The sequence below is a fragment of the Pecten maximus genome, chromosome 2, assembly GCF_902652985.1.
Source record: "Pecten maximus chromosome 2, xPecMax1.1, whole genome shotgun sequence".
Lineage (NCBI taxonomy): Eukaryota > Metazoa > Mollusca > Bivalvia > Pectinida > Pectinidae > Pecten > Pecten maximus.
This window is the reverse complement of record NC_047016.1, coordinates 2168952-2186435: the sequence shown is the minus strand read 5'-3', so window position 1 is coordinate 2186435 and position 17484 is coordinate 2168952. Positions and strand designations below refer to the sequence as shown.

The following is a 17484-nucleotide window of genomic DNA, read 5'->3' as shown; positions in this document are numbered from 1 at the left end:
TGCCATATATATTGTAAAATCATAATTTTCAAAATCACCTTGGTGTTTTGCTGAAAAGACTTACTAAACAGAACTATACATGTAGAATTGGAGTAGTAAGATATACAGCTTGTGACTACAGAATAACATGGAACACTAAATTTAAAATTTCATACTTAATTTTGAATAAAGAGTCATTGGTTTAAGGTTTGGTATTAAAGTTTTGATAGTGTGTTTTATTAAGGATGGATACCAGATTATGAGAGCTATGATAATTTAGGTTTGGGTACAATTTTAGGCTCCTTGGGACTACAATAGATTTGGTACATGTATACCTTGTGCAGTGTACTTTATTTTAGAATAAAGTTTTATATTTAGTTTTAGGAATGAGATTCTGGATTTGGGAAGTGTAACAGCTCTGAAATATGTCTTGTACATAGTTAATTTATCTAAACTTACTGTGTAGAAACGGTCTCCGAAGGAAGATTCAGTAGTTCATTTATCTAAACTTAATATTTAGAAACGGTTTGCAAAGGAAGATTCATAATTTCATTTATCTTAACTTACTGTGTAGAAACGGTCTCTAAAGGAAGATTCACTGTAGTTCATTTATCTAAACTTAATATTTAGAAACGGTCTGCAAAGGAAGATTCATAATTTCATTTATCTTAACTTACTGTGTAGAAACGGTCTCCAAAGGAAGATTCAGTAGCCGAGGAGAATTTGATTCACAGCTAGAGGAAAAAATCAGACAAGTGTTGCAGTGCAAACCTGAAGGCGTTGATCTTAATGGGTTTCCTGGTCTGTATAAGGTAAAGTATATTTTGTAATATACTAATATCAGCATGTATGTGTGTACATCATTTATTGTAATGTTAATGTGTAGGTGTGTACTAAGATATTAGTGTAAACACTTAAAGTGTAGAAAGTATTCAGAAAAGACTGTAATCACTGAAATAACTCAACAAACTAGTTCCTACAATGAAATAGTTTTGTTGTACAAACTAGTTCCTACAATGAAATAGTTTTGTTGTATATTCTAGTATTAAATAGGAATGATCCATTACAGGAATTGACGGGAGAGGTGTTGCCGTTCAGAGAACTGGGCTATGACAAAATTGAGTTCTTCATGATCCCCCTGGCCGACAGTGTTGTACACCTAGAATACAAGGGCGACGGTAACAAGAGCTCTTTCTTTGTCTCCGTCTTGGTCAATTGACATCTAACCAATATGGGTGCCCTATAGTTACTTTGTCTGTGTATCGGTCCATGTAAACTATTTGTTAAACTAGATGAATTAGCATTATATTTTATTGCTGCCAGTTCTACATACTTCACATTGCATGATTAAATTGTTATAATTATGAGAAGTAATGCTTCATAAGTTTGTAAAATGTAGGAAGCTTTCTCCTTTATTTGCTTAGTTAAGCATTTATTTTGCTTTGTTTCTTCCTGTGCTTAGTTTTGTCTCTAGCAGGCATTTTGTTAACTGATTTATTATGTCAGAGTTTGATAGCATTTAATATACATGCAGGTTGTATGTTGGTGTATGCTCTGGACAATGGGAAGCCTCCTCGCAGGGATCTTATCATCAACCCACCACAAGACGAGGTAAGCTTTAGATAAGACAAAATAGGACACAAGTTCATACATCATTAGTAGACACAATTTTTGAAAGTTCGTGTACATACATCTGTATTGAGAGTCAGAACTTAGTATTAGCTTGAGATAAAGATTACAACACATTATAAGTAGACACAATAATTCTCTTACATGCCTTTGAAATGGGAGTGTAAAACTCATTTAGTATTAGCTTGAGGTAGGATAACACAAGACAAGTTAACGCATCATTAGTAGACATGTTGAGGTATTATACTAGTCAAACTTCGGACATCAAGGGAGAATGAAAACTGTGCTGCCTTGATCTAATTTGTTAAAGTTAAAACATCTCCCATGTACACCTAACGAACTTGACTGAATTTATTTATAGATTAATTGATTTTGATTTCTTAGCTTCAGGGCAAACATCCGACCAAGAATATTCCCTCAGATGCTGTTGGCCCAAAGGTGTACTACAAGCCTCAAGAGTTACCTCCCCTCCATGAGTACATTGAAATATTTGTTTCAAATGTGGTGTCCCCTGGTCTGTTCTGGATGCAGGTCCGTGGTAAGCGGACGACTTTTGCCCTGGACAAGTGCATGAATGAACTAGAGTAAGTAAAGAGAGTTGTCTTGTGAGATGACCTATTAGTTTCCATCCACATAATTATGATTAGTTATTTGTCAGTAACTTCTCACATTTCACCACAGATTTATTTGAGATTTACCAGGAAAGGTCTAAGGGTTATGTTGATCAAGTGTCAAGCTGCAAGTGTTGTTATTTTGTCATTATTCAATATCAAAGAATGCTGGCTTGCCTTGTATGTAAACTTATAAAATTTTAAGATTCTTCGATTACCTGCATAAGATTTGTTTCCTACCTGCGTTTGGCAGGGGTTAGCTTACACAGATCTTATTTACATCATTGATACCTGCCACATTTAGTGATGATCTGTCATATTTCGTATTGTATATGCATGCTTATTTGAAATATATCCTACTATAAAGACATACACAGAGTTTTATTTGGTATCTGACAGTTTGATTATGAAGTAGTTGAGACTGACCTGTGTTTTAGGAAGTTATACTGCAGTGCTGAGGGAGACCAGTATAAGGTGCCAGACTATTTACTGACCGTCGGTCAGATAGTTGCCGCCATCTTCCCAGAGGACAACAATTGGCACAGATGTGTGGTAACAGCTCTCAACGTGGACAAATATGTAGAGGTGAGTTACCTCTGGTCAGATACACAGCTAAAGCTGACATATATCAGGCAAGGGTGTGACATATATCAAGCCAGGATGTGACATATATCAGGCCAGGGTGTGACATATATCAAGCCAGGGTGTGACATATATCAAGCCAGGGTGTGACATATATCAGGCCAGGGTGTGACATATATCAAGCCAGGGTGTGACATATATCAAGCCAGGGTGTGACATATATCAAGCCAGGGTGTGACATATATCAGGCCAGGGTGTGACATATATCAAGCCAGGGTGTGACATATATCAAGCAAGGGTGTGACATATATCAAGCCAGGGTGTGACATATATCAGGCCAGGGTGTGACATATATCAGGCCAGGGTGTGACATATATCAAGCCAGTGTGTGACATATATCAAGCCAGGGTGTGACATATATCAAACCAGGGTGTGACATATATCAAGCCAGGATGTGACATATATCAAGCCAGGGTGTGACATATATCAGGCCAGGGTGTGACATATATCAAGCCAGGGTGTGACATATATCAGGCCAGGGTGTGACATATATCAGGCCAGGGTGTGACATATATCAGGCCAGGGTGTGACATATATCAGGCCAGGGTGTGACATATATCAAGCCAGGGTGTGACATATATCAAGCCAGGGTGTGACATATATCAAGCCAGAGTGTGACATATATCAAGCCAGGGTGTGACATATATCAAGCCAGGGTGTAGTGTATCAAGCCAGGGTGTGACATATATCAAGCCAGGATGTGACATATATCAGGCCAGGGTGTGACATATATCAAGCCAGGGTGTAGTGTATCAAGCCAGGGTGTGACATATATCAAGCCAGGGTGTGACATATATCAAGCCAGGATGTGACATATATCAAGCCAGGGTGTGACATATATCAAGCCAGGATGTGACATATATCAGGCCAGGGTGTGACATATATCAGGCCAGGGTGTGACATATATCAAGCCAGGGTGTGACATATATCAAGCCAGGGTGTGACATATATCAAGCCAGAGTGTGACATATATCAAGCCAGGGTGTGACATATATCAAGCCAGGATGTGACATATATCAAGCCAGGGTGTGACATATATCAAGCCAGGGTGTGACATATATCAGGCCAGGGTGTGACATATATCAGGCCAGGGTGTGACATATATCAAGCCAGGATGTGACATATATCAAGCCAGGATGTGACATACATCAGGCCAGGGTGTGACATATATCAGGCCAGGGTGTGACATATATCAAGCCAGGGTGTGACATATATCAAGCCAGGATGTGACATATATCAAGCCAGGGTGTGACATATATCAGGCCAGGGTGTGACATATATCAGGCCAGGGTGTGACATATATCAGGCCAGGGTGTGACATATATCAGGCCAGGGTGTGACATATATCAGGCCAGGGTGTGACATATATCAGGCCAGGGTGTGACATATATCAAGCCAGGGTGTGACATATATCAAGCCAGGGTGTGACATATATCAAGCCAGGGTGTGACATATATCAGGCCAGGGTGTGACATATATCAAGCCAGAGTGTGACATATATCAGGCCAGGGTGTGACATATATCAAGCTAGGGTGTGACATATATCAGGCCAGGGTGTGACATATATCAAGCCAGGGTGTAGTGTATCAAGCCAGGGTGTGACATATATCAGGCCAGGGTGTGACATATATCAAGCCAGGGTGTGACATATATCAAGCAAGGGTGTGACATATATCAGGCCAGGGTGTGACATATATCAGGCCAGGGTGTGACATATATCAAGCCAGGGTGTGACATATATCAAGCCAGGGTGTGACATATATCAAGCCAGGATGTGACATATATCAAGCAAGGGTGTGACATATATCAGGCCAGGGTGTGACATATATCAAGCCAGGGTGTGACATATATCAGGCCAGGGTGTGACATATATCAAGCCAGGGTGTGACATATATCAAGCCAGGGTGTGACATATATCGGGCCAGGGTGTGACATATATCAAGCCAGGGTGTGACATATATCAAGCCAGGGTGTGACATATATCAGGCCAGGGTGTGACATATATCAGGCCAGGGTGTGACATATATCAAGCCAGGGTGTGACATATATCAAGCCAGGGTGTAGTGTATATCAAGTCATGGTGTGACATATATCAAGCCAGGGTGTGACATATATCAGGCCAGGGTGTGACATATATCAGGCCAGGGTGTGACATATATCAAGCCAGGGTGTGACATATATCAAGTCATGGTGTGACATATATCAAGCCAGGATGTGACATATATCGGGCCAGGGTGTGACATATATCAAGCCAGGGTGTGACATATATCAAGCCAGGGTGTAGTGTATATCAAGCCAGGATGTGACATATATCAAGCCAGGATGTGACATATATCAAGCTAGGATGTGACATATATCAAGCCAGGGTGTGACATATGTCAAGCCAGGAGGTGACATATATCAAGCCAGGGTGTAGTGTATCAAGCCAGCTTGTTCACCAGGTTATCTTAAAACTAGAAAAATTGTAATTATGTACATATCTTAAAACTAGAATAATTGTAATTATTTACATATCTTGAAAATAGAAAAAATTTAATTTAGATTTACCAAACATTGTAGAATACTCTATTTTCATTCCTGTTATGTTTTGTCATTTTTCTGAAAGTTGTTTCAGAAAAACAACATCCCTTTCCCTCCATAGGAAGGAAATATTTTGAATTTGCTGGACAGCAGATGAAATTATAATTTGAAAGCTTTCCTGTTTTCCTCAAGTAAATTCTCACTAAATGACTGATTTGACTGCCCTAATTTTGTTACTGACCACTTTACATAGCATACCTTTTCTTCCGTAGGTGTACTTTGTGGACTTTGGTAACACATCACTTGTCCACAGGCGAAATATTCGACTTCTTCGGTAAGTCAGTTTAGAGGAATGCGAAAAGCTGTCAACTTCACAACTCACAGTAATTAGCATGTGTTCTTTCTAAATCCATTATTGAAAATTATGAATATATTGATATTGGTGTTTTCCAACTCCCCATCCAGATTTGACATTTCTGTCGACTTATTTTGGGATTTTTGGTCGCCACTTATGATTGATATCATTTATGTTGGGTTCTTAGCATCACTAACATGTCCTAGAAGGTTGAAACAGCTGTATGATGTATCTAAGATTACTAACGAGTCTAGAAGGTTGAAACAGCTGTATGATGTATCTAAGATTACTAACGAGTCTAGAAGGTTGAAACAGCTGTATGATGTCCCTAACATTACTGACGAGTCCTAGAAGGACGAAACAGCTGTATGAGGTCCCAAACATCACTGACGAGTCTAGAAGGACGAAACAGCTGTATGATGTATCTAAGATTACTAACGAGTCTAGAAGGTTGAAACAGCTGTATGATGTCCCTAACATTACTGACGAGTCCTAGAAGGACGAAACAGCTGTATGAGGTCCCAAACATCACTGACGAGTCTAGAAGGACGAAACAGCTGTATGATGTCCCTAACTTCACTGTCGAGTCCTAGAAGGTTGAAACAGCTATATGATGTGATTTAATTCCCTTGGCTCTTTATCTAACTCTCAATTTGTTTTGTTAAAGGTGTTTATATCTTTTGTGTCTTTTGTATGATTCTTAAAGGAGTTATGCCCCTTTTGTATGACCTGTATAGGAGTAATGCCTCTTTTGTATGATCTCTATAGGAGTTATGCCCCTTTTGTATGATCTCTATAGGAGTTATGCCCCTTTTGTATGATTCTTAAAGGAGTTATGCCCCTTTTGTATGACCTGTATAGGAGTAATGCCCCTTTTGTATGATTCTTAAAGGAGTTATGCCCCTTTTGTATGACCTGTATAGGAGTAATGCCTCTTTTGTATGATCTCTATAGGAGTTATGCCCCTTTTGTATGATCTCTATAGGAGTTATGCCCCTTTTGTATGATCTCTATAGGAGTTATGCCTCTTTTGTACGACTCTTGTAGGAGTTATGCCCCTTTTGTATGATCTTTATAGGAGTTATGCCCCCTTTGTATGATCTTTATAGGAGTTATGCCCCTTTTGTATGATCTCTATAGGAGTTATGCCCCCTTTTGTATGATCTCTATAGGAGTTATGCCTCTTTTGTATGATCTCTATAGGAGTTATGCCCCTTTTGTATGATCTCTATAGGAGTTATGCCCCCTTTTGTATGATCTCTATAGGAGTTATGCCCCTTTTGTATGATCTCTATAGGAGTAATGCCTCTTTTGTATGATCTCTATAGGAGTTATGCCCCCTTTTGTATGATCTCTATAGGAGTAATGCCTCTTTTGTATGATCTCTATAGGAGTAATGTATAGGAGTTATGCCCCTTTTGTATGATCTCTATAGGAGTTATGCCCCTTTTGTATGATCTCTATAGGAGTTATGCCTCTTTTGTATGATCTCTATAGGAGTTATGCCTCTTTTGTATGATCTCTATAGGAGTTATGCCTCTTTTGTATGATCTCTATAGGAGTTATGCCCCTTTTGTATGACCTGTATAGGAGTTATGCCCCCTTTTGTATGATCTCTATAGGAGTAATGCCTCTTTTGTATGATCTCTATAGGAGTAATGTATAGGAGTTATGCCCCTTTTGTATGATCTCTATAGGAGTTATGCCCCTTTTGTATGATCTCTATAGGAGTTATGCCTCTTTTGTATGATCTCTATAGGAGTTATGCCTCTTTTGTATGATCTCTATAGGAGTTATGCCTCTTTTGTATGATCTCTATAGGAGTTATGCCCCTTTTGTATGATCTCTATAGGAGTAATGCCCCTTTTGTATGATCTCTATAGGAGTTATACCCCTTTTGTATGATCTCTATAGGAGTTATGCCCCTTTTGTATGATCTCTATAGGAGTTATGTATAGGAGTTATGCCCCTTTTGTATGATCTCTATAGGAGTTATGCCCCTTTTGTATGATCTCTATAGGAGTTATGCCCCTTTTGTATGATCTCTATAGGAGTTATACCCCTTTTGTATGATCTCTATAGGAGTTATGCCCCTTTTGTATGATCTCTATAGGAGTTATGCCCCTTTTGTATGATCTCTATAGGAGTTATACCCCTTTTGTATGATCTCTATAGGAGTTATGCCCCTTTTGTATGATCTTTATAGGAGTTATGCCCCTTTTGTATGATCTCTATAGGAGTTATACCCCCTTTGTATGATCTCTATAGGAGTAATGTATTGGAGCTGTGCCTCTTTTGTATGATCTGATGCCCAGATAGAAAATTGCTTTTATTAAAACCTCACTGTACCTTGTCATTGCATTTACTGATATTTAATGATAAGTTTCTGTTACAGGATTCAGTATCCTCTACACCATACTCAGCACATGGTAATCGATATAATGATAAATTTTGAATGTAACAACACTACAGTTCATAAACTAGCCTTGAAGTTGTAAAATAAATCAATGTTTTTCCAGTGATTATCCAGTACATTTTTGAAACAATTTAAATTATTAGCACACTCTACATTTTCTGGTCAGTTATTCCACACATTTACAGTAAGTAGTAAACAAATTTTTTTCCTCTTAATAGTGAACACTATTGTGGGTAAGCTGGTTACATCGTGATCATTCTTTCCATAATTACTTTATTTAGTTTGGTCATATCTCCTCGCTGTCTTCTGAACAATAATGTTCGTAAATTTAGGCATTTTAGTCTCTCTGGGTAGGAAAGATTTTTTTCAATTCAGCGACCAGTATTGCTCTTCTTTGAACTCAGTGAAGTTTTTTTCGATGTACTTGTATCCTCAAGATGGTATGTGAAGTCATTTACAGTGGTTCTTCCTATGTGCATGTGAACAGATTTCCCAGGATTCAGTTTTAACATCCATATGTAGCACACCATTTTTCATTTCGATGGAGATCTTCCTGAAGAAGGGTTTAATCATTTTCTTCATGTTATATACATATACACACTGTGATCAGTTCGGAACCTGTGAATGTGGTAAATATATGGTTTAAAAAAAATAAGGCAGAAATCTTCTCTCAATTTACGAACTCTATTTTGATTTTATTAACAGATCAAAACTTCTGAAGCTGCCTGCGCAGGCCATACAGGCTCGTCTTGCCCACCTGCAGCCTTTGGAGGGGGTAAGTAACACTGTCACACCTATATCCTCGGGGGGAGTAAGTAATATTTAATGATGGTTACACCTACAGTCTCATGAAGGGGTAAGTATTGTTTAAAAATTGTCACACCTACAGCCTTTGGAGGGAGTAAGTATTGTTTAATGACTGTCACACCTACAGCCTTTGGAGGGGGTAAGTAATGTTTAAATATTGTCACACCTACAGCCTGAGGAGGGAGTAAGTATTGTTTAATGATTGTGCAGCCTCGAGAGGATTATTTTAGATCTTATTCGGAGATTGTTTTTAAATGATATACAGCTTAATTCCTATTGAATTTAAGAATGCTTTAAATGGTGATTTGTTATTATACAATTACAGAGCTGGACACTGAATGCCAGAAACAGATTCCTCAATCTAGTCACCAACAGGCCCCTCATTTCACTCGTCAACTTTGAAAAGGTATGTATACATATGTAGCTCAGTGCGATAGGCAATATCAGGGTCTTGATATGAACTAAATGTCTAGCTGGGGACTAAGGTTCTAGTTTGAAGAACATAAGAAAGCTTGTTCTGTGATGTACAGTCAATTAAACTTCAATGTTTCGAAGTTCAAGGGACTAATAGAAAAACTTCGAAACAGCGGCACTTCGAATTATTCATGGTTGACAAAAGATTGATGTTTTCTTGATAATGACGTTAAATGTCCTCGGTGTCTTCGTGTTGATCGCCGCCTGTCAGGCTCACATCGAAAAGTTTAGTTAATTAAGTTGAAACCCAACAAATAAAAATACTTTTCATCAATTATATCTAAGCATTTTTTTTTTTTTATTAAACAAACTATGTATCGGTTACAAAACACTTACATCACGTTTAACAGATAAAGAAAAAGAAATACAATGCATACTTATGTTAACGTTTTTTTCTGCTGAAGACACATGTGTTTATGTTACGTGCATTTAAAGTGCGAAATGCTGTTCAGTTGGAGAATGCATGATTGAATGACAAATAATCGATTTACATGAATATTTATGTATAAGTTTGAAACGTGACATTTTGAATATGAGTGAAGACATTGCTAACTGTTTGAGTTTAAAATTGATCCACTTACTTGTTTTACTGTCCGTAAAATTTACTCACCGAACACTGATTTTAATGGTGGCGGAGATCATCACAGATGACTACCGGTATGTTATACCAGAGTGATTAAATGCCATGGCTTCTAAATACACCGTTTATATATCAATTGGGTCTGATTATTAATTAACCCCATGATCGGGAGTGACAACACACGCTATCGTTATCCCTATTGTCAGTCAGGGCATTTGTGGGAGGGGTATGAAATCTTGCCGCGGGGGTCACGACAAACACCTGTCCAGTGGTCAGTACAGGTAATTTTTTTGTTAGAATCATGAGATTTACATTACCTATACTATCATAGCTAACGGTCCATGAAAAAAGTTTGATACATCGAAAACTTCGATTTGTAAAAATTCAAATCATACATAGGTTCGTTAGTAACGTTATATAGTGAGGAAATTCGGGACTAAGCAAAAAGTTCGATACAACGAGAAATTTGAATCAACGAAGTTCGAATCATCGGGGTTTGACTGTAGTTGACTAGACTTTGATCCATTGTTTCTCAGACTACATACTATATAAATAGATTTCCCTCGGTCTATAGTTGTGCCATTGAATTTTGAGTCCAATCATGGAAAATAAAATGGTCATCTTGGATTTTGAACTATAGTTATCGCTATACTTCTTGACTGTTCCTTGAAGGATATTTCTCATTTTACAATTTTGATTTATGTCAAAAAAACAAAATGGAGGACAGGTAGCCATCTTTGATTTTGACAGTGAAAAGTTGTTATCAGTATAGTTCAGAAAGTTTCTGTTCGATCTTTCCTACACTTCATATATAGGTTCCTCTGGTTATAAAATAATGAAGAGGAAGAGGGGAAAGAAGGGGAAAGCAGAAAAAAGATCAGTCTTACATAGGACTAATAAAGATCATTCAATGGTAGGCGATTTCTATCTTGTATATAACTGGTTGAGCTGATGTTGACTTTATATTGTTTTAGGATCGTGTACTGTCACTAGTGTTGGTGGACACCTCAACCAAGGTAGATGTCTGTCTCAATGATCTCCTGGTCACCGAAGGGTATGCAAGAGTGGAGGAAGACAACCTAGCCACCAACTTCACGGGTCCTGCTGGTCTCAAGGAGGTAGGATTTCTCTTGGATCTATAAAAACATTTGCTTTAGGTTATTAAGAATGCTTGTCTTTTCTTGCCTTGTTAGAGATATATTATCGCAGATCATGTTCAAGGGTTTGTCAGATTAATTCAGTAATAATATGTACACTTTGGCACACAGTAATAGACCATGCTTGTCTTTTCCTGCCTTGTTAAGATATCCAATTGTGGATCTTGTTCAAGGGTTGAAAATTGATAACCATGCATAATTCAGCTGTCAGTAGTTTTCAGATCTGTTTGGTATTTTGTCAAAATATGCAGATGTAATAAAAGGGTACCAAACATTCGTTCTTCACAAGTTGCAGCTTTAGGCAGATTTAACTGTATGAAAATGAAAGTAGAAAAGTCACTCCTGATACTGGGAAGATTGTAAACATATCATTTACTTTACATGTAAACAATAAAAAAAATGTGATGATTGTCCGTAATATATTCTATAAAATACGTTGTTTAAAAGATAACATATTGTACAGTAGATGTACATATCTGTTGTAATGCTCTTAATGTACAGTCAAACCTGTCTATAAAGGCCATCCAAGGGAAGCAACAAAAGTGCCCTTTATAGACAGGTGCCCTTTATATAGAGGTTCCATTCATACTGTGAAATTTGATCACCAGTAGCCCTTTATAAAGTATAACAAGCTATAAAATAAGGTTCACATTTTATTACAGTATTAAATAAATACATATATACAGCACCATTTTATACTATTGCTCAACATAAAAATTACATTTGATTAAAAAACAGTAACAATTCTGTAAAACATTTACCAAACTTAAGATAATGCTAATGTAAAATGTTACATAAAACACTACTCATTGATCACAGTTAATTCCACAGCACTATTTGTTTACCCAATCAATGTATCAATATTGCACCAATTCTAATCAATAAATACACTACATACTGCATCATATTATAAAACATAAAAATTACTTGTTGTAACATTTCATGAAAATGTAACATTAATACAAAATACATGTACTAAAAAATATATCATCTAGTGTGTACAGGAGGATGTACAGGAGGACAGTTTATACAATCAAGGAAAGATGATTACTTCTGAAGAAAGAAGTCGGATATCTTCGACTGCTGTACTAGTCCTTCTACATTATCCATTCTCATTTCAAGTAGACACTCATCAACTCCCATGACATGATTTAACATTTTGGATTTTCCCTGAGAAATGGCTAGTGCTCGCAATCGCTTGATATAGAACTGGCCCTCACAAATTGAGCAGGGTTTATCTTCATCATCTCCTTGCTCATCATCACTATCATCATCACTGAGTGCTGGATCATCTACAGTTATATCCTGCAGTATGTCTTTGGCATCCTTGTTCCAGTCGGTGAGAGCTAGGTCACAGGTGGCCATCGATTGGTCAATCGCAACCAAATCTTTAAAGTCACAGTCGAACAAGTCCCTAGACAAAGCAAGCACTGACAGAGGAACATCATCATCATTGTCGTCATCATTATCATCATCGTCATGTATGCGTTGTTGAGATTCTGAAAACCCACATTTTATAAAACACTTTGTGATGGTTGTCACATCGACTTCCTTCCACGCACTGTCAATCCAATAAATGGCCTGAAGTAAAGTTATGTCCTTCAAAAGCTGTGTACCACATTTTGTTTTGTCCTTGTCCATGGCACGAATAACATGTTTTAACTGTCGCTTCCTGTACTTGAGCTTCAACGTTTGTATAATCCCTTGGTCCATCGGTTGGCACTTGGACGTGGTGTTTGCCGGGAAAAAAACAAGCTTCACGTTGCTGGGCTGGATCTTCGGATGTGAGGGGGCATTGTCCAGAAATAGAAGAATGTTCCTGCAACACACAAAATAATTTTGATAAACACCTGATTACTTAAAATCAGAAAAAAATAGACACAAGATATATAATTGCTGCTAATGAAAGTAAACAGAAGGTGCTCCTTAGATTTCAGGAACAATTTACAACATTGAAAACTAAATGTAACATTTTATTAACTTACCGGTTTTGGCGTTTCATTTTTCTGTTGACTTGATTGAGCCATCCGTCGAAGAGTGAGGAGTTCATCCAAGCCTTCCGGTTGTTGCGATATATGACGGGTAGTGTCTCCGGTTTGATTTTATTGAAACATCTCGGCTGCTTGGCTTTTTTGATAACAAGAGCTGGTAGTTTTTCTCCTTTCAAACTTGAACACAGAGCCACTGTTATCCTCTCCTTACTGCGCTTCCCCCCAGCACACTCTTCTCCTTTTACTTTTAATGTGTTCTTCGTGCTGTCTCTATAAAACAGACCTGTTTCGTCCATGTTGAAAATATCATTGTCGGAATATCCATCACATATTATAGGTAACTTTGCTCTCCAATTGTCCACAACACTGTTATCTACATCCCCTCTTTCCCCGCTCATTGTTCCAAACACAATATTATGCCGTGATTTAAACGAATCCAACCATCCATTTGAAGCCTTGAATGTAGTGTTACCAAAGTCTGATGCAAAATCCAGTGCCTTTTGTTTTAACATTGGCCCACTAAGATTAACACGGCGCGAGGAAGCGTCTTTAAAAAATTCCCACACAAGGTTATTTATTTCCTCATTGCCCGTAGGCCGCCTTTGTCGTTTCCTCTCGGGGGCAACATTGTCCTCCAGATGAGCGAGGTTTTCCGATTTTCGTTTTAAAATCCTATCGATTTGTGTTTTCCCAACACCATACTTCTCGGCAATTTTGCGAGAACTAGTATGAAATTTCTCCGATTCTCTGATGACTTGCAATCGTTGCTCGTGGGTTAAAGCGACCCGCCGTTTCGTCGACATCTTGCATCAATTGGTGAACTGCAGATCACTGATCACTTCCTAGTTTCAGTAAACAACCTCGTTCTCGATAATTGAACGATATCCGGATCCCGTGGGATTTGTTTTATTTGTCTCAAACTATATTTATGTATCAAATACTATCAGATTCCTACTGTAACTTTTAATTACTGAATAAAACTTAAAAACACACAACATGCATACGTTTATTCAGACAAATCATTTATCAAATAATTACTCGCTTCAAGATGAAGGTGAAGGCAGCGTCACAGTCGCCATTGCGTTAGGAAGTGTGCTCTGCAGTCGGAGATGTAATCAATAAAAAGACCACTGAAAATACCTTTTGTGGGTTTTCACCCGCAAACACACTGCCTTGGGACAATATATACAGACTTATATGCCACAATCACGGTTAGTACATGTATTTATATGTACCTATTCAACAAACATACAGACACGCTCGATTGACTTCCAGAGCTTACCTGTGTCTCGGTGAATGGCGATGTTTTTACAGTACCATTGATCAAGATATTATGGTCTACTGATTTTCCAAGGGGAAATTAGCCTCGACTTTTGTGCCCGTTATAAACAAGTTTGTTTATATTTTTGCTGAGAATAAGGTGCCCGCTGCCCGCGTTGAGCAGGTCCCGCTATATAGAGGTTCAATAAAGAGTAAAACTTGACGGGGGGAATTGAAAGTGCCCGTTATAGACAGGTGCCCGCTATATAGAGGTGCCCGTTAACACAGGTTTGACTGTACCTTAGTCATGAATGTTGAGATGGTTAAGTTAGATATGGTATCTGGTACTGTACCCGGTAGTCTGGTGGTCAGGACCCCCTAAGTTAGATATGGTATCTGGTACTGTACCCGGTAGTCTGGTGGTCAGGACCCCCTAAGTTAGATATGGTATCTGGTACTGTACCCGGTAGTCTGGTGGTCAGGACCCCCCTAAGTTAGATATGGTATCTGGTACTGTAACCGGTAGTCTGGTGGTCAGAACCCCCTAAGTTAGATATGGTATATTGTACCTGGTAGTCTGGTGGACGGGGACCCCCCCTAAGTTAGATATGGTATCTTGTACCCGGTAGTCTGGTGGTCAGAACCCCCTAAGTTAGATATGGTATCTTGTACCTGATGTCTGGTGGACGGGGACCCCCTAAGTTAGATATGGTATCTTGTACCCGGTAGTCTGGTGGTCAGGGACCCCCTAAGTTAGATATGGTATCTTGTACCTGGTAGTCTGGTGGTCAGGGAACCCCCTAAGTTAGATATGGTATCTTGTACCCGGTAGTCTGGTGGTCAGGACCCCCCTAAGTTAGATATGGTATCTTGTACCTGGTAGTCTGGTGGACGGGGAACCCCCTAAGTTAGATATGGTATCTTGTACCCGGTAGTCTGGTGGTCAGGACCCCCCTAAGTTAGAAATGGTATCTGGTACTGTACCCGGTAGTCTGGTGGTCAGGACCCCCCTAAGTTAGATATGGTATCTTGTACCCGGTAGTCTGGTGGTCAGGACCCCCCCCCAAGTTAGATATGGTATCTGGTACTGTACCCGGTAGTCTGGTGGTCAGGACCCCCCTAAGTTAGATATGGTATCTTGTACCCGGTAGTCTGGTGGTCAGGACCCCCCTAAGTTAGATATGGTATCTTGTACCTGGTAGTCTGGTGGACGGGGAACCCCCTAAGTTAGATATGGTATCTTGTACCCGGTAGTCTGGTGGTCAGGACCCCCCTAAGTTAGATATGGTATCTTGTACCCGGTAGTCTGGTGGACGGGGACCCCCCTAAGTTAGATATGGTATCTTGTACCCGGTAGTCTGGTGGTCAGGACCCCCCTAAGTTAGATATGGTATCTGGTACTGTACCCGGTAGTCTGGTGGTCAGGACCCCCCTAAGTTAGATATGGTATCTTGTACCCGGTAGTCTGGTGGATGGGGACCCCCTAAGTTAGATATGGTATCTTGTACCTGATTGTCTGGTGGACAGGGACCCCCTAAGTTAGATATGGTATCTTGTACCTGATTGTCTGGTGGATGGGGAACCCCCTAAGTTAGATATGGTATCTTGTACCTGGTAGTCTGGTGGACGGGGACCCCCCCTAAGTTAGATATGGTATCTTGTACCCAGTAGTCTGGTGGACGGGGACCCCCTAAGTTAGATATGGTATCTTGTACCTGATTGTCTGGTGGACGGGGACCCCCCCTAAGTTAGATATGGTATCTTGTACCCGGTAGTCTGGTGGACAGGGACCCCCCCTATGTTAGATATGGTATCTTGTACCTGATTGTCTGGTGGACGGGGACCCCCCCTAAGTTAGATATGGTATCTTGTACCCAGTAGTCTGGTGGACGGGGACCCCCTAAGTTAGATATGGTATCTTGTACCTGGTAGTCTGGTGGATGGGGACCCCCTAAGTTAGATATGGTATCTTGTACCTGGTAGTCTGGTGGATGGGGACCCCGCTAAGTTAGATATGGTATCTTGTACCCGGTAGTCTGGTGGACAGGGACCCCCCTATGTTAGATATGGTATCTTGTACCCAGTAGTCTGGTGGACAGTGACCCCCCTAAGTTAGATATGGTATCTTGTACCCAGTAGTCTGGTGGACGGGACCCCCTAAGTTAGATATGGTATCTTGTACCCAGTAGTCTGGTGGACGGGACCCCCTAAGTTAGATATGGTATCTTGTACCTGGTAGTCTGGTGGACGGGGACCCCCCTAAGTTAGATATGGAATCTTGTACCCAATAACTGGTGGACAGTTGACCCACCTAAGTTGGATCTTTTACCTGGTTGTCTAGTTGGGTAGTCTGGCAGTCAGCGACCTTCCTTAGATAGATATGATATCTGGTAAAATAATGAAATATTAATGAGGAAACCAAGGCAGTGCTATGCTATCAGCATGTGGTCAGGTCATTAAGTACGACCCATATCATTATAGATTTGTATCACAGGAGCGATTGATGGATGTCTTCTACCAATATCTATATGAGAATTAACAAGGAAAGAAAACAGGACGTACTTTAATTAGTATATTCTCTTGATTGAGATAATGTTAAAATGGCTGGTCCGTGACTTTCAGATGTCTTAGGATATCCAAAGGTTTTTTTCTTGGTCTTCTACTTAATGGAGATTGAACAGACCAGAGTAGACCTGCTACCATTGGTAATACTTCCGATCTTCTCCTGTCTCTACTATAATTGCTTTTCTTCATGTATTACCGGTAGTGTCTTCTTAAGCAGCTGCATGTCCTCATGTGACCTTGACTGCTACAAAGATGTAAAACCCCAATTTAAAAAAAGCGGATTAACTTAAGCCAGTAATAGATAGTCAGTATTAATTCTACACTCGGTAACCACAGCCAACAGTCTCCATTTCCAATTTCACACTTGGTTTCACTTCGAAATCAATGTTGTTAAACCCATGTAGTGTAAAGGACTAGCTTTGAGACTAAATATTGATTAATTTACCTGTAATCAGCTTACCTGTATGTTAATCCTCATGTATATTTAATCTCTGTTTT

General features: G+C 39.4%; 2 protein-coding genes across 2 annotated transcripts in view; one reads left to right on the top strand and one right to left on the bottom strand.

The window, feature by feature from the left end:
- LOC117344681 overlaps positions 1-17484 on the top strand; it is a 66671-nt gene that overhangs the window by 2191 nt on the left and 46996 nt on the right. Inside the window, exons 5-13 of the mRNA XM_033907512.1 lie at positions 664-791; positions 1049-1157; positions 1514-1590; positions 1993-2192; positions 2657-2804; positions 5654-5715; positions 8858-8927; positions 9285-9365; positions 10988-11131. Coding sequence (XP_033763403.1) covers positions 664-791; positions 1049-1157; positions 1514-1590; positions 1993-2192; positions 2657-2804; positions 5654-5715; positions 8858-8927; positions 9285-9365; positions 10988-11131 — 1019 coding nt within the window. The remainder of the gene's footprint in view (positions 1-663; positions 792-1048; positions 1158-1513; positions 1591-1992; positions 2193-2656; positions 2805-5653; positions 5716-8857; positions 8928-9284; positions 9366-10987; positions 11132-17484) is intronic.
- On the bottom strand, positions 11811-14708 carry LOC117344716 (tigger transposable element-derived protein 4-like). Its single transcript, XM_033907549.1, has 2 exons — positions 13156-14708; positions 11811-12989 (listed from the first exon to the last, which is right to left on the bottom strand). Exons 1-2 carry the CDS (start codon positions 13962-13964, stop codon positions 12218-12220), a joined length of 1581 nt encoding a protein of 526 aa, XP_033763440.1. The 5' UTR covers positions 13965-14708; the 3' UTR covers positions 11811-12217.